This window comes from Nipponia nippon, unplaced genomic scaffold (assembly GCF_047370975.1).
Source record: "Nipponia nippon isolate SJK-2023a ecotype South Korea unplaced genomic scaffold, ASM4737097v1 scaffold_16, whole genome shotgun sequence".
Lineage (NCBI taxonomy): Eukaryota > Metazoa > Chordata > Aves > Pelecaniformes > Threskiornithidae > Nipponia > Nipponia nippon.
In genome coordinates this window covers 1,946,393-1,968,909 of record NW_028262332.1, presented here as the reverse complement: position 1 = coordinate 1,968,909, position 22,517 = coordinate 1,946,393, and the positions used below count along the sequence as shown (strand labels likewise).

Genomic DNA, 22,517 nt, shown 5'->3' with positions numbered 1-22,517 from the left:
CTAGCGGCACGCACTAAACCTGGGGCTTGCGTGGCAACTCCGAGCACTGGAAGCAGCCCTGGCTGAGCCAGTATCGTCTCTCCTCTGGTTTTTGGACCAGGGTTCAAAGCAGGGGAGGCACTCAGGCTGGAATTCACCTCTCGTAATCTATCCTAGCTCCTCAGCCCAGGGTGGATGTGATTACTCAGGAGGAAAAGGGACTTGACGGATCTACAGCTGGCTGGGTCAGGTTGATCGAAAATAACTGCGAGAACCTGAGCTTCAGGAAACGACACGCGGCTGCCTTGTCACTCTAGGCTGATACAGCAGAGGGGTTTTGACAAGAAAGGGGGATTTTTGTTCTTCTGAACGTGCTGAATGGTTATACGGTGCCCGTTTCTATTTTCTGTAAAATCCAGGTATGTAGTTGAAATGAAAAACCCCCCTACTTCACAGCCTGTAACAGTGAAGGAATGCCTAGGGTGCCCCTTCCTTTAAGGTCAGCGCAGTTTAAAGCTTCCCTGTGGACAAAAGTTATTTAACTACACTGCAGGGAATGAGAATCCGGGAGGGTGCTGCCCCTCCACACCTGCAAGTGCCTCGTGCCAAGAACTTGCTCACAGAAAGCGACATCTTCGAGAAACCGCACTTTTCCCAGGTTTTATTCCACTGAGAAAAATTTGCCTGGCGCCTTTAAATCTCCTTAACGACACCAGATCAGACAGAGGCAGAACAATGATCGGACAGCTTACTGTCTGTTGCTGTGATGAACTACCAGACCCGTTCATCAAGGTTTTCAAAATGGCCAGGGCACTCCATCTAGTGAAGAATATTATTTATCAGCAAAGTCTTAGATCCACCGTTGGCAGACAGCACTGTTTGCCCAGGAGCTATGAGACACCAAATATCCTTGAGAAAATATTGATATTGGGGAAATCAGCTGGTGGTTTGGAATAGCTGCTGTTTGGTCCTAAGGACTCTCTCACATGTGAATCTGCAGGGCTTAATGGTATTACTGGTTTTGTTTCGTATTTGTAAGACATTATCAGAGAAATCAACCTGCAGCCTAGTGAGTAGTGTAGGGTCTCATTATATCTATAAAGGAGATCAACTTAAAGGAAAAATGGTGGTGGTTTGTTTTTTTTTCCAGCCTAGGAGAAGAGCAAAGCTTGCAGAAACACCTGAAGATGGAAGACGTTTGCATGGCTGAAGCAGGCAAAGAATGGAAAGAGACAGTAAAATAACTTTTGTGACAAGAGATAATGAGCCAGAATTGCTATCATTACCTCAACCTGGGCAGAGATTTTTGTTGTGAATGCTGAATTATGTCCCTAAGACAATTCAACCGCACATCTGGAGTCAGTTCTTCCCACGCTGGTTTCTGATACAGACAAACAAAACTAAATCCCAGAGACGCGTAACCTCGTACTACCCTTTTACAACGTCCTTCCACTGACATTGGTGCCGTTTTCCTGATACTCTATCAGGTGCAGAGGAATTGCGGATGATATGTTCTATTAATAGAAGTGTTGAAATGTTAACAGAGCCAGATATTTTAGCATGTTGCCCTCCATTTCAGTGATTCACGGCCTCCCCTACAGACTTCTTCAAATCTTTCATGCGACAACAAGCTACATAATGAAGGAAGAGAAATGACACCATTTGACAAACCCCAACTGCCCAAAGCAGCTCAGGCACCCAAGAGTTTTTACCAAGCAGCTGAACAAGAACTGTCATGAAACGGAGCAAGGCAACTGATCCATTCACGGGTCATTATATCATCAAGATCACTAACTTGATTTCTGCTGTTAATCCAATCTCACAGTCATGATATCATTCCACAGCATTATTTAGCGTGTGCCAACTGACTTCTCTTACTCTCCAACAGCTTTGGCACTAATTAGCACCACAAAGCAGCAGATTTCTGTGGAACGGCAATACGGGGGAACTGCCTTCCCCTGGATGCACTTACACAGATTTCATCGAATTTCCCGAAGTCCAGGGTTCTGTATCGGTCGATGGGGGGGCGGATGTACTCGCAGTAATCGCTGTTCTTCACCATCTCCAGCTGCCGCACACAGCACACGTACGCAAGCCGCGTCTGGATCTCTGCCATATTCAGCACCTGCCATCGAGACCAGACACACCAATCATGATTAATTCAGAAATTCCATTTCAGAATATGTTCTGTATTCACAATGGAGAAAAAGCAAGTTATCTATCAATTTCCTTTTTTTCCAAGAGTGAGCAAAAGCCTGCTGAAGCCTTCACACATCAGCACCTCCATCTGTTTCCCAGACAGTGTGGACAGCTAGCCAATGAGTCTCCATAATCCACAGCAGAAAGGGAATTGCCTTCAAACATATTTCTGCAGTTCAAGGTTGAATTGAGTCTTTCATTCCAGGATATTGGTACCTTAAGAGGGAGATCTGTGCTGAGGTGCGAGGGGGACAGTGATCCTTCAAGGCAGAAATCAGGGATGATCTCTACAGTACCAGGGCAGAGATTTCACAGAATGATTGAGGTTGGCAGGGACCTCTCGAGATTGTCTGCTCCAACCCTCCTGGCTCAAGCAGGCTCAGCTGGGCCAGACTGGCCAAGACCACGTCCAGCTGAGTTCTAAATAGCTCCACAGATGGAGACTCTACAATCTCTCTGGTTGGCCAGTGTTTCACCACCCCCAGTAAAAAAAGTGTTTTCCGGTGTTCAGAAGGAATCCCATGTTTTCATGTGTGCCTACTGCCGTTTGGGCAGTTATAATATTTCACTGGGCACTACTGAGGAGGGTCAGGGTCTTCCCTTTTCCCCCATCAAACACTCCCACTACATGCTGGGAGCAGCGCGGTCAACTCTGCCAAGGCACAGCAGGGCACTCCACCGCTGCACCCACTCCGAAAGGCCACTCCTCAAGGAGATGAGGCCTTTTTGGGGAAGGGAGTTAATAGAGAGAAAAAAAACTTTAGATTACAGAGCAGGACCCACAGCTTGTAGTATTTTCCCCAACTTCGGGAAGCACAAACAAGTATTCTATTCCAATTCCAACGGGGGAATGTGTTAATTTAGTTAGGAGGGAAGAAGAAAAAACAGCATTCACTTGGGGGACAGCTGCAGAGCCAGATAATTTAGGAAATGAAGCAGAGTAACAGAGTTGGCCTGACTGCATGTAACAAGAGAAAAAACCCATCATGCTCTGCAGCCCCGCGTTTATCAGCAGCAGTAATGTGAATTACTGCCTGGTGCTAAAACCTCCCCAAGCCAACAGTTCAGAGACCCACAGGATAGCAACACTGAATTGGACAAAGTTACTACTTTTATTGGTAAAATTTGTAAATTCTGACATTATCAAAACTTAATGCACCTCTAAGAAAAGGTTTCTTTGCTCTAACAATTCTACCATACCCTTCCCAGAGTGTGGCTCTACCCTCTCCCATGTCACTGCCTTCCCTTTGGCGGCAGGGCACTGCCCAGCTGTCTTCGTCCAAGAGTCAGAGCTCAAACCCAAGAAGGATGATGGTCTGTCAGCAGGCTCCCTCCCTGAATGAACAAGGAGAAGCTTCCTGCTCTGTACACGAAAACAGCTGCCATTTTAATACAGTCTACCATACCTTGACTTTCTCGGCCAGCGGATTCCACCTCTTCCAGAGCAGCCACCAGCCAGACAAGCAGTCGCCGTAGTTGGTGAGGTCTGTCTCATCCCGGCTCCCCACATCGATCGCGATCACCACCTTTGCGCCCATGGACCTCGCAACATCAGCTAGTGGGAAAGGTTGTATCAGTACTGCCAGCCCTGGTGCTGCTCAGCCAAAGCTTACGTACATACTGCTAGGGAGCACAGAACCTGGCGCTGTACCTACCACCAGTGTCTCTTTGAGCAGCTCAGGTATAAACATTTGCAGCAACTCTGCCAAGAGCCCCTTTCCCCGGGGAGGCTCCTGCCCCACCTGCTCCATTTTCACGGAGAGATCCCAGCGCGCTGCCCGCTCCGCACCGACCGGGCCCCTGCGTAACCTCAGGGCAAGCTCCTGTTGCTGAACTGCTGGTAAGCATCACGTACGGGGTACGTTTTACCCCAGATCAGCAGGATGACCTGACTCTCCCCGAGGCCACACTGTCACCAGAACCAACGTGAAGGCAGCAGCAAAACTGTACGGCAGGGAGCCGGGGAGAGGAGGTGGGACACACGCAGCTCGGGTCCACAGCTACACCAGGGCAGGTATAACGTGAAAGAGCAGATTAAACCCACATGAATTCTACCTCGTGCAGCAGTTCTCATGAGAACAGAAGATCTGGGGGACGTGTAGAGAGAACAAGTGGCAGCGGCCTTAAAGAGGAGAGTCAGCAGTGCAGGGGTCAGCTCTGCAGACAGAAGGTAATAAAGGAAAGGAGCAGCACAGGACCCAGACAGCAAGGAGTGGCAGGGAGGATTTCAGTCTAAGAAAAGCTTTGGGATCCAAGAGAAAGATTCATATTTGGAAGTGGGAGAGAAATGAGGCAACGCTTCCTCCTTCAAGGTCAGTAAAAGGACTAGCTGCTGCCTTTGGATATGGGCGAGGATTTAGGGAAGTGCCAAGGGAAGGAAGAAAAGGACATGTACCTCACAGCATGAATTTATATTTCTTCCACACCCCCAGAGTCCAAGATAGTTGCAGTTTCCAGAATAGTTATGCGTAGGAAAACCACAGCTCTGAAGAGCCAATTTAGATTCTTAATTTAGACACTTATTTAAATCAGATCTGTTCTGTAACTTGGATTTATATTCCTGGGCTCGTTCAGTCTGTTGTATCTTTTCCACCCAGTGGCACCTGCACACGTGCTCTTTGCCCACTCCAATATGTGTGGGTGGAAAAGGTGCCTTGGTTTGCAATTCATACTTTTGCTTACAGACACAAACGGAGAGTGTCAGATGCAGACTTTGGGGGTCTATTTTGTGTTATTTCCATTTCTGGTGTTTCAGCAAATACAGCCCTGATGGAAAAATATAGTCTCGGTTTGTCTTGAACATGTAAATGATTTAGGTTGCTCAGATGCAGAGTCTCTAGCTTAGATTCCTTCCTCTTTATTTGTACACAACTATCAGTCACAAACCGCGGTGACGCCACACGTCCCTCTTCTATCTTGACCACCCTCCTGAGCCACCCACCTTCCAACGCGTTCTGACTACGACGACAACCCTGACATAAACCACATCCCAAACACACACGAGCGAATTCACAGCCTTGGACCCTTCTGGGTCCAGTTCTCAGAACATCCCAAACCCCCATCACTCTTCTGAAGGCCACGCGATTCCCCCTCTGCCACGTGCTAGCAGCTACCCGAGACACCGACGCCTGCCAGCTGAACCCTTCGGGCTCTGGGTGGCACCAGCCTGAACAATGAAGAGTTAATGCTGCCGCTTTCTCAGAATTATTTCTTATTCAACCGATACTTTTTGAAAAGAAACTCAAAGACAGACTATATGTTTGCAGTTTAATTTCTGCTCTCTCCTTTCAGTGAGCACTAAAATAAATTCAAAATTAGCTTGGAATTCTATGTTCAGAACATGTCTATTAGGAAACACTTCATAACAAAAATAGTCTTAATAAAGCCATCATAAAGCAACCACCTAGGAAACTGAGAACAATAACTCCTGGTAACCATCATGAGATTAAAGGTGTCTGCAATATTTCTCCTTGTTTCCTTTTTGGGGGGAGGGGGAAAAAAAAAAAAAAAAAAAAAAAAAGAGGACCAAGTCTGGCGGGCTGTGTGACAGGCTGTGCTCCTGGTAACTTCTTCCCAACGGATCTGTGCACCTACCAGGAAGGTTGTTGATATAACCTCCGTCCATCAAGAGATGCCCGTCCTTCGGGTCACAGAGAGGAGGCATATACCCGGAGAGGGACATGCTGGCACGGACGTACCTCCACAGAGAACCTGCAGGAACGAGAGGGAGGGAATGGCAACAGCATTAATTACTGCCGCCGAGGCGGGGTAGGCTTTTGCGCTCATTAAAATAATCGGGAGATAGAGGCTCTCCTGAGAATACTGTTAGAAAGTTATTAAAGCAGTTTATTATTTTCTATACCATAATCCTGGCTAGGAAAAAGGGGAAAAAAAAAAGGCTATGCAGACATACTGTCAGGCAAAGGCGTTAGAAACCACAGTTTTAAGCCCATGCCTCATATTTATTGCCTTCAAGCAGATTTCAGCATATGCCTGACCGCAGGGATCATCTTTAGTGCTTTGTTGAGCTGACACTGATAAGGAAAGGAAAAGGCTTCTCCCAGGGACAAAGGGATAGAAAGAATAAGCAGACTGAAGTGCAGATAAAGCCATTATGATCTACAGAGACCCACAAAAACCAGACTTTTAGCAGGAGCTGAACATGAAAAATATATGCTGTAGAAGCTCAAAAATTCTGTTTTCCCCGCTCTGCCATAAGCAAACATTTTCACTTGTAAAACCAGTGAGAGTTCATGGTGGCGACCTTATCTCTTCTTAGGACCTCTCTGTTAATAGTGCTGTAAGGAAGAAAGTTATAATCTTTTAAGCTGTTAGAAACAGAAAGTTTAATCAAGTAGAAATTGATTGGCTCTGTTTCCTGTAAAACTCTGCTTTAAGGCTCTTATTTACCCATTTCTCTCTTAACATTCGCATCAGCTGAACTGAGAAGATGCTGCCTTTCCAAAGAGGCCAAGAGTCTCGTCTGAAAAGCGAATCTTTAAAATATCAAAAATAAGTAAGACTTGCAGTGTTAGCTCACTTCTCAATAATTAACTACTTGGTGCTTCAAACAGCAACTCTTTCCAGCAAACTGGAATTGATTTTTTTTTTTTCCTTTTCTTTCTAAAACATATAACAGTTCTGTTTCTAATTATAACCTAGGCACTCCTGCTGTTTAGCACAGGTCAGTACTGGCAGATTTGGCTTTTATTATTAATAGATTTAGGTGAGTTGGAACCTCCACCCAAGAAAAATGCCCACTTCTTCTGTTACACCCCACAGATGAAACCAAGATGGGCAATTGCAGCAGCTGGGAACCTCCTTCCTCTCCTTTCCGTGAATCCTGGAGACGACCATAACCATTCTCCTGCTGATTGCTATCCTGATCTTAAACTCCCGCAGGGACAAGCAGCTGGATGGAGCGAGTTTCCTGACCTAAGCTGGCTTAACCCGCTGCAGAACGGGAATACAAAACCTCTGAGAAAGGTTAATCCTTTGTCTGCTTGTTTTAGCAACCTTGGTTGTCCTCAGCCAACAAAGCCCCGGTGTCAGTACAATTTAGCGGCTCTGTAACCCACACCCTAACGGCAGGGACGGAGTGCCTTGCCTGCGCCAGCTCACAAGACGAAACATCAGAGACGTGGCAGCAAAGGCTTCGGCAACCCAAGGGGTAGCTGGTAGGCTTCTATGTTCTTCACTGAAGCCTGCGTCACCGCACCCTTACCCCAAATAGACCAAAGCTAAAGCAAGCGTCCCACAGGGCTGCCACCACGTCCTGGCAGCGGAGCAGACAGCTCGGATCCTTCTCCTCTGTTCAGTCAGTAAAGTACGTTACAGTTTTCCACCAGAGAAATAAAGAGGACTGGACACAAATGCGAACCTAACCTAGCCTCTGCTTCAGGCACAGGAGTCTCTTTATTGGGAAAACAGCTTCATTTAAGGGGAATTTGAATCTTAAAATGTTTTGGTTGCGTTAGTTCTGATTTATGGCTAAACCACCTGCACTTCATGGGATGTTTTAAGGAAACAGACTGGTGTCAATGGACCCATTTTCTCTCTAAATAGTGAATACAGCATCGCATTTCATTTCTTCCCAACAGCTCTGTTCCTTGTTATCTTTGTACAACCACAGTTTGGTGCTCAGCAAATAACAGAGATGGGAGAAACAAAAGGAAAGACAAATTTAAAGGTGAGGAAGATTCCAGGAACAAGGGGTGACATGAAGTCTCACATCACTATTGAAGACCTGCTGCCGGAGAAGGCCGCCGGCGCACTCACCGTCCGTGTGGACCCGCATTGCTGAGGCAGTGATGTCGGTTGTGATCGTGAAGTAAGGAATCCACAGATCCTGCAACAGAGGAGGTCCCAATTTTACTACGTCTGTAACCTTGCACTTAAAATGAAACCTGTGCCTAACACAAACCACAGCAACAACCTCTGTAGCCTAACAGACAGATCTGTAGACACAAACACCTGCATGGATGGAGAAAAACCCACCAGCCCTGTGTTTAAGTTCATAAATTTGTTTCTTATGCGAGCACTTCGTGCAGGATCAAGGCAGACAAAAATCCTTATTTCCTTTTTTAGTAGCAAAAAAATACTTGTTCCAGAAGACCATCCAGCATACAGAGCACCACAGAAACCTCATCACTCAAACCAGGAGTTCACTTTCTTTCAGATATCTGTTTTTCGTTCAGATGAAGGGGGAGGGGGGGGGGGGCTGATGATAACTCTTCTAAGGAGATCCCTAGGCTGTTTATTGCTGGAGGACAACATGAAGGGAAGACTCACCTTTTACATATTTGGCTCTTATCTAGGTCTCTAAATACCTGCTGATTTTGGCCTCTGCTGGATACATGGGCACTAAGCTAGAGAGACCTTTGATCTCACCCAATACGGCCGTTCTTGCATTTCACCCACCTGTTTCCACTCAGAGTGGTGTTCATCCACTAGACAGAGCAAGCCTTCCATAACCGTATTCACCGTGGATGGGCATGCAACTACTCAGTTCCCCGTAACCCCAAGCTAAGACTGCAGCAGGCAGCATCTTCCTTGCCTCAGGCCCCGAGCCACCACAGCCCAGGACAGAGAGAGGGAAGAATATGAGTCATGGTCTCTTGACTAAACGACATTCAATCTGTACCTTGTGACGATGAAGCTAAGGGTTATTTCAGCAGGAGCTGCAAGGCAATGCTGCTGAGACCCAAAGCTGCCTGGAGTCAAAAAGGACAACAAAGTTTTGCAGCATTACCTACAGGAACAAGGGATCCTGCAAGGCAGATCTTCAAGACGACCTCAGAGGTTGCTTGAGATACTGCAGGGTAAAACAGCAGTGGGGAGCGTGGTACAGAACCTACCTAATACGCAGGATGATATATGAAAAGAATGGCCGAGCAAGTTTATTCAACAGGGGCTAGACCAAATCAACATGCCCTGCTCCTGGCAGGGGAAGTTCTCATTTTCGTTTCAGCCGTGTCTGTACTCACATCCCACTAGCTGGAAAAACTGAACGGGAAGGTGGCCTCCCGACGGCACTGGAGTTTGTTAGAAAGAGGATAGTTTTGGAAAGTCTCCATGGTGTCTAATGAAAGAATTGCCTGCAAAGGGGAAGGAGGAGGACTTGTTTGAATAAATTGAACTTATGGCCAGAGAGGAACAGCTGGTAGCTCTCTGTCAATCAGCAAAGCTGAATCCAGACTGAAGAGGTAAACCTGCTTTCCCATCCAGCCAGCCTCTTTGTGCACAGGACAAGGTGGCTGGGTCTCCTCTAGCATAGCTTTGATCTGGGTCTTCTCTAGCATAGCTTTGGTGCGCCCTAAGCTCAAGCCAAACAAGGCTTTGGACTCCCGCTCTCAGTATGAGCTGAGCAGCTCTCCCTCTCTGGTCAGTGTGTGTTTCTGGTGTAAGTTCTGTGCTGTTCAATACAAAAATCTGAACTGCCATGAAGTTTTTTTTCTCATGAGTTTAATCTCTTAAGCAGCTCCGCAAAGATGGTGGAATTGGGGAGGACTAACAGATGCTGCACAAGTATTACAACCCATCTGGTACAAATGCCATAGGAGGGCGGATGAATAAAGTGTGACTACGAGAGTATTAGGGGTGCCTCTCCGTGCTAAAGATATTCTGATGATTGCAGAGCTCAGTGCATCAACCATATTTTAAGCAAAAATAGGGGAATGGGGAAAGAAGTCTATCTGGCACTTGCTTTCGTATTCATGCGAACACATGCACGAAGGAAACAAAACCAAGACCTATCACGCAGTAATAAAGACTGCATTTCTCAGATACTGTTTCATTTATTTTGGGGATGGAGCATTATCAAGTCTTGTTTCAGACTTGAATAAGAGTCTTTTCTGATTCCTCACACCTGAACCTTCAGCTGAGATGACTTACAAGAGCATTTTGTGCTTCTGGCATGGGAGATAAAAATCCCAGAGTCCGGTGCTCTCCCAGAAGGATGGGTAATTTCAGAGCAGCAATAACTGTATTTCTTGAGAAGTATCTTTCAAGCGCCCTGCCCTGGATTTCTGCATGCTTTCCTGGGAGAACTTGCACAGGCTGATTTCTTCTCGTGGCCCGCCTTTGGCTGACATCTGCAGCAGCAATCATGGGGGTTGCTGGTAACCAGGGCTACCCCACAAACAGCACTGCTGGGAATCCGGAGCCACCTACGTTACAAGGGCTGTTAGAGAGCAAATTTAAGAGAAAATGGAAACCTCCCTTTCAATGTCAGAAATAACAGTTCAACTTAAGTGCTTCTGCTCCCCGGCTCTGATGCAGAAGAGGGATGAGGGCACACGTGAGAAGTGCAGGAGTGCCACCTCACAGCCACGGGCAGTAAAAAGGACTATCTGGCCCAGTGCTTCCTAATTTCAGGCTTTTATAGAGACACAAGGGCCTGTACCCACCCCAGCCCCTCGGGCCTGAAGTTCTCAGGTTCTGCCACCATCGCCGTGGATCCTCCCAGGAAGGAGGACTTGTGGCCAAGCATCCAAACACAACCTGTGTTTGTAAGGCTATAATTAACTCTTGTTAATATGTATTTCCAGTTGGAAATCATTGCTACTGCCCCCGCCCCCCAAACCACTCCAACTACTGACAAAAGATGGATGTTTGCAGTTTGGATGCTTTGAAATAATGCTTTAAGAAAACATTTGTACAAGGCTTAACGCATCTTAGTTCAGCTTCTGTTACTCTGCAAGTTCCCCTTTACACTCAGGCAGCTTTCAATTTCCATCTGTCTAGCGACACGACTGGTTAACCTGTGCTGACAACACCAATTGCAATGAAGGAGTAACTGCCTCTTTCCTTGCAGAGCTACACAACATTTCTCCTTATTTATCTGATGGAAGTCTTCCAACGTGAGGAAATCCTCAGGCACAGACTGAAGGGTTTAGCCTGTGACACTCAGCATGCATGCACAGAGATGACGCTCTTGCACGCCTCAGAACTGGATTTCTCTTGGACAAAACCTCCCTGTGACTGCAAGGTTAGAACAGATCATACCATTACGGCTGTTAAAAATCGTAAGGAAGGAATCGACCGCATCGTAAAGGGAAGTACGATAAATTGACTGCTGAAATCAAAAGCAGCGATAGTAGACCAGGGGAAGCTGGGGCCACCTAAGCTCAGAGAAGATTTTCTTCCATTTTGTCACTCACTCCTTCTCAAAGCTCTGCTCAGCATTATCCTGCAGCCTCTCACTGCAACGTACCACCCACAATTCACACCAAGTTAACCGAGAGAAGACCGTGCTTCGCACCACTGAGAAGGTCTCGGTGCTTTGCATAAGGCAGCTCCTCAGCTACGTCAAAGCAAGTAGAGAGGAGCTGGTTCAGTCCTTGGTCAATCACATGTTTTCCTATCAGGCACTGCTGGAACCAAAGATAGGAGCTGGAGCGCTTCAGGAAAGGATACGCATGACTAAAGAACTGAGAGTATGGCTGGTGCTGCCCAAATAACAACACAAAAATAATTCCAGTCTCAGAAGAACTTATCACTCTAAAACCTGTTTGTTCCCAGCACCATCCACTCTGCACAGCAAAGTGCTATTTTAAGCCACGTGATGATTAATCACTTTCATACTAGCATTTAAGTAGGGAATGTTTTAGATTATTTTTAATAAACATATTTAAAGTACATATAGTGTTAATTTGCTACACCATTTCCCACAGCATTCTCCTGGAGAAACTGGCAGGTGTACGCTTCACTGGGTAAAAAACCGGCTGGGCCCAAAGAGCTGTGGTGAATGGAGTGAATGGCGGCCAGTCACAAGTGGTGTTCCCAGGGCTCAGTACTGGGGCCAGTTCTGTTTAATATCTTTATCAATGATCTGGATGAGGGGATCGAGGGCACCCTCAGTCAGTTTGCAGGCAACACCAAGTTGGGCAGGAGTGTTGATCTGCTGGAGGGCAGGAAGGCCCTGCAGAGGGCCCTGGCCAGGCTGGGGCAATGGGCCCAGGCCACTGGGTGAGGGTCAGCAAGGCTCAGGGCCGGGTCCTGCACTTGGGGCACAACAACCCCAGGCACCGCTGCAGGCGTGGGGAGGAGCGGCTGGGAGCTGCCCGGCAGGAAAAGACCTGGGGGTGCTGGTCGACAGCCGGCTGAACATGAGCCAGCAGTGTGCCCAGGTGGCCAAGAGGGCCAATGGCATCCTGGCTTGTATCAGGAACAGTGTGACCAGGGCAGGGATCGTCCCCCTGGACTGGGCACTGGTGAGGCCACACCTCGAGTGCTGTGCTCAGCGCTGGGCCCCTCACCCCAAGAAGGCCATGGAGGGGCTGGAGCGTGGCCAGAGCAGGGCAGCGAGGCTGGGGCAGGGGCTGGAGCCCAAGGCTGGGGAGGAGCGGCTGGGGGAGCTGGGGGGGCTCAGCCTGGAGAAGAGGAGGCTGAGGGGAGCCCCCATCGCTCTCTGCAACTGCCTGAAAGGAGGCTGGAGCCGGGGGGGTCGGTCTCTTCTCCCCAGGAACAAGCGATGGGACGAGAGGGAACGGCCTCAGGCTGCGCCAGGGCAGGTTTGGGTTGGATATTAGGAAAAACTTCTTCCCCGAAAGGGCTGTCAGGCCCTGGCCCAGGCTGCCCAGGGCAGGGGCTGAGTCCCCACCCCTGGGGGTACTTAAAAGCCGGGGAGATGTGGTGCTGAGGGACGTGGTTTAGTGGTGGCCTTGGCAGTGCTGGGTTAACGGCTGGACTTGATCTTACGGGTCTTTTCCAACCTAAACGATTCTGTGATTTGATGATTCTACATAATCTTTCATCACAAGGATTCTAAATAATTTGGTTAAAACTGCAAATGAGGTAAGATTGCAAGACTACCCAAACACTCTACGCTTGGTGATCTAGGAAGACAACCATTGATAATGTGCTTTATAAATTGCTGCTGCTGAGGGATGGAGAATAGGTGGGGTTCTGAATGTGGCTGTCAGCTCAGGTAGACCATATAACATCTAGCGATTACAAAAAGGTCACCATATGCAAAACAGGAAACAATACACTTTGATGTTATTGCAGTTTTCAATAGGCTGTTTATAAAAACCGACTCTAGCTTCCAAAATTAAACAAAAAAAGCCAAGCCCATTGCTGCCCTCTTCAAGGCCTTCTGGTGTGTCCTAAGGGTCTCTTAGACCTGATCTGCAGAAAAATAATGATAAAACAGTCTCAGCAATTCTACTTCAGTGACACAATTTTAACTTCTTCTCTCAGACAAGGGGATCCCTTTATCAAACGGAAGTATCTACAAATAATCTACTCCTTGTGTTTTCTAAATCCACCAAAATGAAAGAATAGGCTCTTTCCTATATTCACATAACATCGCATTCACAGTTTTAACATGTTTTCAGTCATCCCACAGCCCCATCTCTCATATTAGCACGGAAGAAAGCTATTTCTGCTACAACAGAATATAGCGACATCATTTACTATACATAAAGTGAATAAGCAACCTACCTCTATCTGCTTATCTTTGAAGATGCTGTTGATGCTGTTGTTAAAAGCTGCTCCAGAAAACATAGAGGTTATTGGATATGTCAAGTCTAGAATAGTCTTAAACACTGAGTTCATAACCTAAAAAGAAAAGGGAAAAAAAAAAAAGGCACTTCAAAGGTAAATATGTGCAAGAATCCATATTAATGTATGCAATTCAAGAGACATCATATTCCAGATTCTACAGCCAACACGTCGGAAGCATTGCTATTATAAGTACAAAAGTTGTCAAGAGAACAGAAATACAACTACAAAAACTATGACCAGTAGCTCCTTGTACGGTGCCATACATTTAAAACAGAAAGCAGCAACCTCTGTAGCCAGTCTGCAATACGGCTATGGAGGAACGTACGTTTGCATCGCTTCCCTTCCACCCATAAATCACAGCATCCCTCTACAGCGGCGTGCATGGGCACAGGTTTCTGCCTTAACAAATCCATGAGAACGGTACAGTTTAATTCTTGATTATTTTTTTTTTTTAATAACAGAAAGATGTTATTCGTTATCTCCCTCTTCATTATCCTTTTGAGTTGAAATTTCAGCTTGTTTCAAGTTTTCCACAGCGTAGGTGCAGCTCACCTGCGTGTAAAGGAAATCATAAATCTGTAATACAGGAATTGCTGCAAACGTTTGTACATCTCGTCTCATTTCTGGATCACGCCTCATTTTTCTTCCAGTCTGAAGACTTCTTTTTATTTAAATGTAAGCACTTACAAAAACATATATCTGATTCTCTGGGACTGCAACGAGGTTAAGTCAGTCACACTTTAAAGAGCTTTAAACACACTTTCTATGTATTAGGGTCAATTATTTTTCATTCCCAAAGCGAGTTACTGTGCTCTACACCTGCTGCTTGGTAGCCAGCACGGAGGTGCTACTACGGGCACTCTACGTAAGCCAGATAAACCCAATCACATCAGGTTTCCTAAAGCACCACAGATACCTATTGTATTACACGACAGCGGCAGGCACTGTCAAATGTGTCTCTTCTAGACACACGTATATTGTAATGACGCTTTCATGGATTCTCTTCTTTTTTTTCTCCATTTCAAGTGCGTTACATCTGCGCACTAACCTACATGATGAAAACAGCTAAACTGTACAGCGTTATGGCCACTGTATTTGTCCTATAACCATGCTGTTGGTCTCAAATCCTAATAAATCCTAACAAAATTCAATGCCTAATATATTACAACGTACTCAGTTAAAATGCAATAGAAGACAAAAAAAACCCAATTAACTCATTCGTAATTAAAGAGGGCTTCACTGGATGAAATATTTCTGTTAAATGAAATATCTTCTCTCTCTACATGTTCTCTAGAATTTAACAACCAACTTAACAATGTGGCATTGTACCCAGGCAGAGACCGACAGCATGAAACAGCCTCCAAAACTGCAGTCTGTTAAAGGATCTGTGATCCACATCTGGCCTTTGCTTTACTCTAGCAACGATTTAAAGAAGAGCAGGATTAACCCACATTGTCATGTCCAGCTGCTTTTAAATATATATTAGGCAGAGAATACATGTGCAAATATAGAAAAAAAAAAAAAAGAAAAAAAGATCCTTAAACACAAGTGTGTAAACAGGGAACGTGGGAGAATGTAAAAGCCTTAGCACAAAACCAATTATGAACCTGTCACCTTCTTTCACATCCTCAGTTTAGGACAGCGTGCCAACCTAACGAGAGACACGCTACCCACAGCTTCGGAGTTAAATGGAATTAGTTTTGTACTTAAATTAGGTATTTGGTCTCTGACATTACTTAGAATGATTAAATCAAGGAAAGAGGCATTTACAAAAGCCCTTTATTTAATACTGAAGAAAAATCTCTCCAACTCAGCACCAAACATTGGGCTATCCTTGGTGCGAATGATCTTTATAAAGATAAAGCCTCTACATTTTCCCTACAATTAATGCTCGCAGTAATCTTGTACATGAACAAAGTACTTCTAATTAACGGTTATTTCTTAATATTCTCATTTCTCATAACTGGAAGATGCCCTTTTAGCAGATGCTGATGGCCAACAGCCTCCCTCAGCCTTCCAAGAATAGCTGCTACCACCTACCATTCTCAAGATAAACTGAGTTAAAGATCACCCTCGGGAAAGGCAGCCAGAGCCTTCTGACTTCTGCTCCCCTTCATACTTGTCTGCTAACCAAGGGAGAAGGGACTTCGGTTCCCTACAGCGCAGCGATGGGAAGCCCAGCCTTGAGGCATCTCTGCCAGTTCTCTCAGGAGAGAGCAGGTATTTTACAATTCCCCACTAACTTCTCATAAACTTTCATTTCTACAGCTCTGCTGCAAGGTGAGCTTTCTTATTAAAAAGATCTTCAATCCCAAAATTATTTCTGAAAGCTACCCTGTGCTACAAGGCAACTTCAAGAAGGAAGGGACAAGGTGGTGCTGCTCATAGAGCAGAAGGACAAGAGCAAACGCACACGATAACGGCCAAAGAGAAACCTGAATTGTAACCTCTGGCTATTTGTTCTTTCGTGCAGAATGGTTGTAAACTGGTGTCAAAAATCAGGATAATCCCAGGATTTTTCAGTGTTCCTGAGTATTAAAAAAAAAAGGCAAGGGTATGGGAAAACTTGTTGCAGGATCAAAAATTTCAAAGAGCAGAACAGATTAAGTATTTTTTTAAACTACTAGAGATAGCATCCAGAATTTCCTTTAGTGCCTTTTCAGTGTTCACGTATAAAGTTTCAATGAAACAAGCAAAGGAATTCATGAAGAAAAAATGTTAAAGACAAAATAAAAACCTAACTCAGGCCAACAGTTTCAGATAAGCTCATTACACGGACATATTTATCTTGAAGGCAGGAATAACATATAATGGAAGTTCAGATTTAAAGGTAAACTATTAAGAAATCTGAGTTGAAGAAAATCAAAATTAATCCATCTAAGAAACCGTAACCATCTCAGAGTCAGGTAGAGAGGCAAGGTAAGTAAATGTATGTTTAGAATCAGATTCAGATGTTCTGATCCTGTAACATTAACTTGCCATTTGTGCGATCATTAGCTCACATGGTGACTACGGGGCAGAAATAGGACAGTTTGGTGCCTTAACCGGGCATTTCAGAGCAATAGGCATGTTTGGATTTTGCGTGCAACCTTGTATCTGAATTTCCCAAATTATAATGCTTGATTTAGGATTAATTTTAACACCCCAAATAATACAATTGAAATGGTAAATATGAACCGTCAGGCCTTATCGCTACATGAAAATAGTTTTTTCCTGTACCTCTTGATAGAACAAATTTTTAAGATTTAACAAAAACACACCCAGTATTTTGGTCTCCTGTTAATCTCAAGTACAGAATTCCATCTGAAAGGCAACCAGACGGAACACTTCAGCTGGCTTACCAGGGAAAAGCAATCACTTGCCCCATTTTAATTTTTGCAAGCAGAGAAACCTAGTGAATAAAACCTTCCAAACCGGTTGATAAAGTTTTAAAGATGCAATTAAAAGGCACCAAACGGCAGCAGAGTGGACCTTGGCAGGCCGACGCCGTCCTGGAGCACCCGCAGGCTGGAGCACACCCAAAGCAGGTTCCTCGCTGCAGCTCATCAACCCGGTTCAAGAGACAATATGTGCACGTTCATTAACACGCAATCTGTAACGAACCTCTTATTTATTTAGGATTCACTGTGCCCTTTAAAGCTGCGTTAGCTCGTGTTACCTTTTGCCATGCCTGAACCAGCGCTAAGGCACAGTAACCAAGACTCCCTTCACCTGGGGGACTGGGACCAGTTTATTTTGCTGATCTCCTCTGGTCAGGAGGTACCTTTCCCATAATATCCTGCTCGCTCATCATGCCATCTCGTTTGGCAACGTTTGCCTACTCAGCTCAGATTTGGTGTTTGTTTGCAGGGATCTGTCCTTGTAGCTGCTGTTATACAGGAAGATCTGGCGTAGGAACAAAATAAAACAGTGTAGGCTGCAAAGTGATTTACAAAACACTGCACCTACTAACGATGCTCTCCCTCGGACTTCCCCAGGGAAAGGACCCTTTGTGGTCCCCACGGCGAGGGCATCGCACCCCTCCCCGTGAACCCTTCTGCTGAGCCACGCAGTCGCTTGCGCGCTGCCACCGCGCTCCCAAGCCACCCTTAACCTGCACCCGGTCCCACGTGGGCTACGGGTGCAGGCATCGCCCCGGTATGGCGGAAAACAGCTTTTTTTTTTTTCCTCAAAACAACAGATGTAACGGATCAAGAAGAGTATCGGGATCCAGTCTGACAGCAGCTTGATCTGACCCAGACTGGGGCTGATGGTTCTGCCTCCTCCCCGCCCCGTGCCAGCACAGCTCCCTTTGCAGCAGGCAGCTCAAGGAGCTGAGCTGGCCAAAAACTAGCATGACAGAGGGGAAAAAAAAGAAGCGATGAATTTTTGGCCAGCTCAGCTCATTAAACCACAGAATCTCCCAAGGCACCAATGCTAGAGCAGCGTCAGGGAGAGGCAGAACCTCAGGACTGCAACCTCAGAACGCCCGTGTTTATTTTAGCTGTCACGCAATCACAGCCAGCAAAGGACCGCAGCATCCTACCCAGCAATTCTTAATTCGCATTATGGGAAGCTTTTTAGCCACACATTCCTATAACCATATTCCCTTCAACAGTAGAATATTCCATTCTTTGTGAAATATTTATACTTTGAAATATTAATTCTCCAATTAAAAAAAACCAAGAAAACCCAACAATCTGGAAACATGAATGCTTTTGTTTGTTTGTTTTGCTGGTTAAACACAGGTACAGAAAACACACAGAGGAAAATATACGGTAAGTAATCTGACCGGTAATTTTCATACCCCTCTGTATTTTGACAAAAAGTGTCATTTATTTCTGTGCTGCTTCATTAGGTCCAGAAAACACATCCCATTAAAAATATCCCTTCTCCCAGCCCCAAGCGTACAACTAGAGATAAGCCAATTTCTAAAAATACCAAAAAGAGAAATAATTGCAGGACAAAACCAGTGTTTATTTTGATGGATTAAAAAAAATAAATATAAAAAATAACCATCAGAGTTATCTAATCTGTCACGATGAAGACAGTTCAAAAACCCCCACAGGCTAAAAAAGCCAGGCTGCAAGGTTCTGCACAAAGAGCCCTCAGCAATAACCTTCACCAGCAAAAGCTCACAGGCTTCAGAGGAGCAGAATCAGCAGCTGCTGTAGCAGGGAGCACTCAAGCTGTTTTTTGCATAACGGCGGCCTACCGAAAGGCGCTCCCCAGAGCACCTCTCGCACAGCGGCCGCCTCCGGCAGCGGTCCTCGCCCGCAGCGATGCTGCTCTGCAGGACAGCGGGAACGGTCCCGCAGCTTTGGGACACTGGGGATTTGGGGCTGATCTGATGGATCTGTCATCTCGCTCACGCTCGGTCCCTTCGGGTGGATCTTCTATGAATCCCCAACAAAGCTCCCTGCTACCGCACGCAGCGCTGGTGCTCAGTGAAAGGAGCCACTCTCCTTGCTCAGCCTACAGTTGCTGCGACACAATACAAGAGAAAATAACTCGGAAGAGCCGCTGTTAAAAAGATTTATAATCCCTCAAGCTACTTTGTACATTAGCTGTGATGTGAACTTGGACAGAGGGTTTTCATGGCTTTCTTCAATTTGCAATGCAACCGTTTTGCGGGACTGTGCTGGTAACGGTGAAAAAGGATTCAAACAGAGCGGCCTTTTCTTTTTTCGTGCTCAAATCCTCGAACAATTTCTGGTTTGGATGTGGACCTGGCAAGCTTGTCAAAACAATCATGAAAACCCTCAAGTAAATTCATTCTTCATTAATAAGATGAAATGCTCGCTCTAACACAGGTCCTTAATCTCTCTTCCAGCTACTTATTTGCAGATTTCAAGGTACCGATACCTGAAACAGCCCGAGGCTGGGCCAAAACCTGCCTTTTCCTTTGTGAAACGTTCTCTGCGTGCAAAAGTTAATCAACAGATTAAACGTCGTCTTTTCATCTTTTCATCATTTCTGGTAAAAGCAAGTGTGATTCCAGATTAGGCTGGTGAGCTCAAGAGCTGCAATACTGGAAACGAAGCCGGCTTCGACGGAAGCACAAACCTGAGAAGCCCAGAAAACAGCATTTCCAGCTCTGCCTCACCCCCTGCGCAGAAGAGATCTGACAAGTTAACAAACAAGAGGAGATAATCCTCTGGACAAATGCACGGAGGAAAATTCCATCGCTCTCGCATAACCAAGAGCGACGGAGAGAGGGCAGCGAGCCACAGATCGCTGGAGGCAGGGAGAACGCTGCAGGCAGGCAGCGCCACGTGCTCGCCCTGCTCAGATGCTGTCCTGTAAGCATTTGGTAGCGACCAATGCGGGAAATAAAGAGTGCAAGGTTAAATGGACGTCTGATATGACAGTACGGTTGTTTCTATGTCCTTAATCTCAAGCCTCCTCCGCTTTCGCGATTGCAGCGAACTGCTCTGTATCGTGAACAGTTTAGGTTTTGGGTGCTTCCCAACCCAGTCAGGCACAGGCAGTTCTTAAATAAAAAGCACAAAATCCACATTCTTCTAGCAAACAGTGACAGGGAGGTGAAACAGAGTCCCACGGTCCCCTGCCCGCCCAGAGAGCACAAACATGCTGGGGCCTCAATATGTGTTAATGCCCCAGACCATCTAGCTTGCGAGGTCAGTGGCATCTCACCACGATACAGTAGATTTCGTCTCAAAGCCACGGCAGGTCAGACGACACTTGGGAAAGGTAAGCAGTATACACGTGCCAACTACAGACGGCTGTTTCCCCCTAAAACTCAAGATCTAAGCAGACCCAGAACTTAACCCAATTTAGAAAACTCCCCATGGTGCTTCCCTCTCAATAAAAAAACAACGTGAAAATGTGGTTTTCATATACCCGATGCAAAGTTGGAATCACACTGTAACTAGCAAGCTTCAGAAATAATGCTCATCTTCACCATTAGTCAGTTTGAACCAGGTGTAACCTGGTGCTAGCACAATTTTCCCCCAACATCCTATCAATAAATTCACTCACAGAAGTCACTCTTTAAAACAACCTTCCCAAACCTTGGTTTAACCATGAAAATATGGTTTTGCTTGTATTAAATATTTCAAGCTAAAAATTTCTCCTGCCACAGAGTACCACCACTCTGCAATTCTCAGGCTACACCGTGAATTACACATTTTGTATTTAGTTTAGAGAAGGATTACCTCTGTCAATCAGTTCCACTGAAAAATGACAGCATGTGAGAACGAAAGAGAGAAAATTATACAAAAGAGAAACACATTTGTTGAGAGTTGGAAGGGAAACGGATTCCAGCACATAAAAAGAGAAGAAAAAACAAAGATAAACACAGGCTAACACACTTAAACAACATCACTCTACATTTATACTGTGACTGGAGCTTGTGCGGAGCAAAGTCAGGCATTTGACTCCTGTCTCCTCGGGCGCTCACGTCGCCTGCCAGCGTGACAGCCAGCAGCTTTCCCAACTCAGTCCTCGCTGCCAGGCAGGGACCCTTCCTGTCGTACAGCCACCGAAGTGCAGATGGTTGCACTTGCCTTGGGTGGCTGCTTGTGCATTGCTGCCTGCTGAGGCTTGCGGTTAAGCTCTTGCGCTCCATCTGAGGAGAGAAGCGCAACATTCCCGATGCTTACCATGGCCCACTGCCTAGCTTTGATCCTCATCTGATTGTAGCTGCGTTCTTCGGCGTACAAGGCACTCATAAAAGCACCGATAGATGTTCCTCCGATCATATCTACGGGGATGCCAGCTTCAATCAGCGCTCTGATAACTCCCACTTGGGAGCATCCCCTGTGTCAAGAAAAGAATAAAAAAAGACATTATCAGACAAACAGCCATTGAAAGAGCATAAAGACATGAATGCCACCTTCTAAGGGAACTCGAGTGTGCACTAGCTGAACTGCCAATCTCTTGCCCCAATGCCAGAAAAAGATGTCATGAATGCAGCAATCTTCAAATAGACTCCCCAAGGATCCTGGGAAGAACAGATCACCCAGCCGGACTTCAGTATGAAAGACAGCGATACAAAAACAATAGCCAAGAATCAAGCCAGTGGACATGCAAGGGAAAAGTCAACATGGCTTTATGGGAGCAATGCATCAAAAATCTACTAGGGTCCTTCCAAAGCAGCCAAGAACAGCCAGGTTCCAGGCGCCTCTCCACAAGAGTCTTTTCCAGTGATTCTTCGAGAAACTCAGCCAGCCTGGGATCACGGGACGGGTCACCGCACGGATTAATAATGAACTTGAAGATAGAAAACAAACAGCAAGAAGAGACAAACGATGATGAGAAGGCAGGAGTTTCATTCAGCACACAGACCCAGGCAAGGGGCAGATGAGGAGGCAATGTTTGAAGATGATGCAAATCCCTTCAGGATAGTAAACGCGTTCCTTAATTTCAAGGAGTGCAGAAGGACCTCAGAGCAATGACGGAGTCAAGCGATGAACACCAGATGAACCTCAGTGCTGATGGGACAAGAGAAACCAGAAGTAGCAATGCCCCTACAGCAACGAGCTCTTCACCAGCTCTGCTCACACAGAGAGATTTTGGAACCGCTGTGGATGTTCTCTGAAAAATATTAACCTGGTGTTCAGTGGAAATTCAAAAGGCAAATCAAAGAAACCAGAACAAACCAGAAAACATAAGAACATACATCCACGATGGACCAGCATTTTGAAAACTGCAAGCAAGCTCAGACGTCTCACTAAAAAAAGAAAAAAATAGCAGAACTAGAAAATGACAGAGAGAAGCAAAAAAGATGACCAGGATACGGAAAGGACTTCACGTGAGAAGAAACTAGACTTGAACCTCCGACGGGGGAAGATCATGACTGACAGGAGACACGTAGGACAAGCCAATGA

The 22,517-nt window shown here is 45.9% G+C and overlaps 1 protein-coding gene across 8 annotated transcripts in view; it reads right to left on the bottom strand.

Moving 5' to 3' along the window:
* Positions 1 to 22,517, bottom strand: part of PNPLA7 (patatin like domain 7, lysophospholipase) — a 127,780-nt gene that overhangs the window by 14,036 nt on the left and 91,227 nt on the right. For 6 of the 8 annotated variants that reach the window (XM_087752659.1, XM_087752658.1, XM_087752662.1 and 3 more), the window contains 6 exons: positions 21,291 to 21,447; positions 13,624 to 13,740; positions 7,957 to 8,026; positions 5,773 to 5,889; positions 3,585 to 3,733; positions 1,952 to 2,104 (listed from right to left, as the gene is read on the bottom strand). In XM_087752659.1, coding sequence (XP_087608785.1) covers positions 1,952 to 2,104; positions 3,585 to 3,733; positions 5,773 to 5,889; positions 7,957 to 8,026; positions 13,624 to 13,740; positions 21,291 to 21,447 — 763 coding nt within the window. Of the gene's footprint in view, positions 1 to 1,951; positions 2,105 to 3,584; positions 3,734 to 5,772; positions 5,890 to 7,909; positions 8,027 to 13,623; positions 13,741 to 14,028; positions 14,239 to 21,290; positions 21,448 to 22,517 lie in introns of those variants that run through there. The other 2 variants (XM_087752664.1, XM_087752665.1) reach the window with 2 other exon arrangements.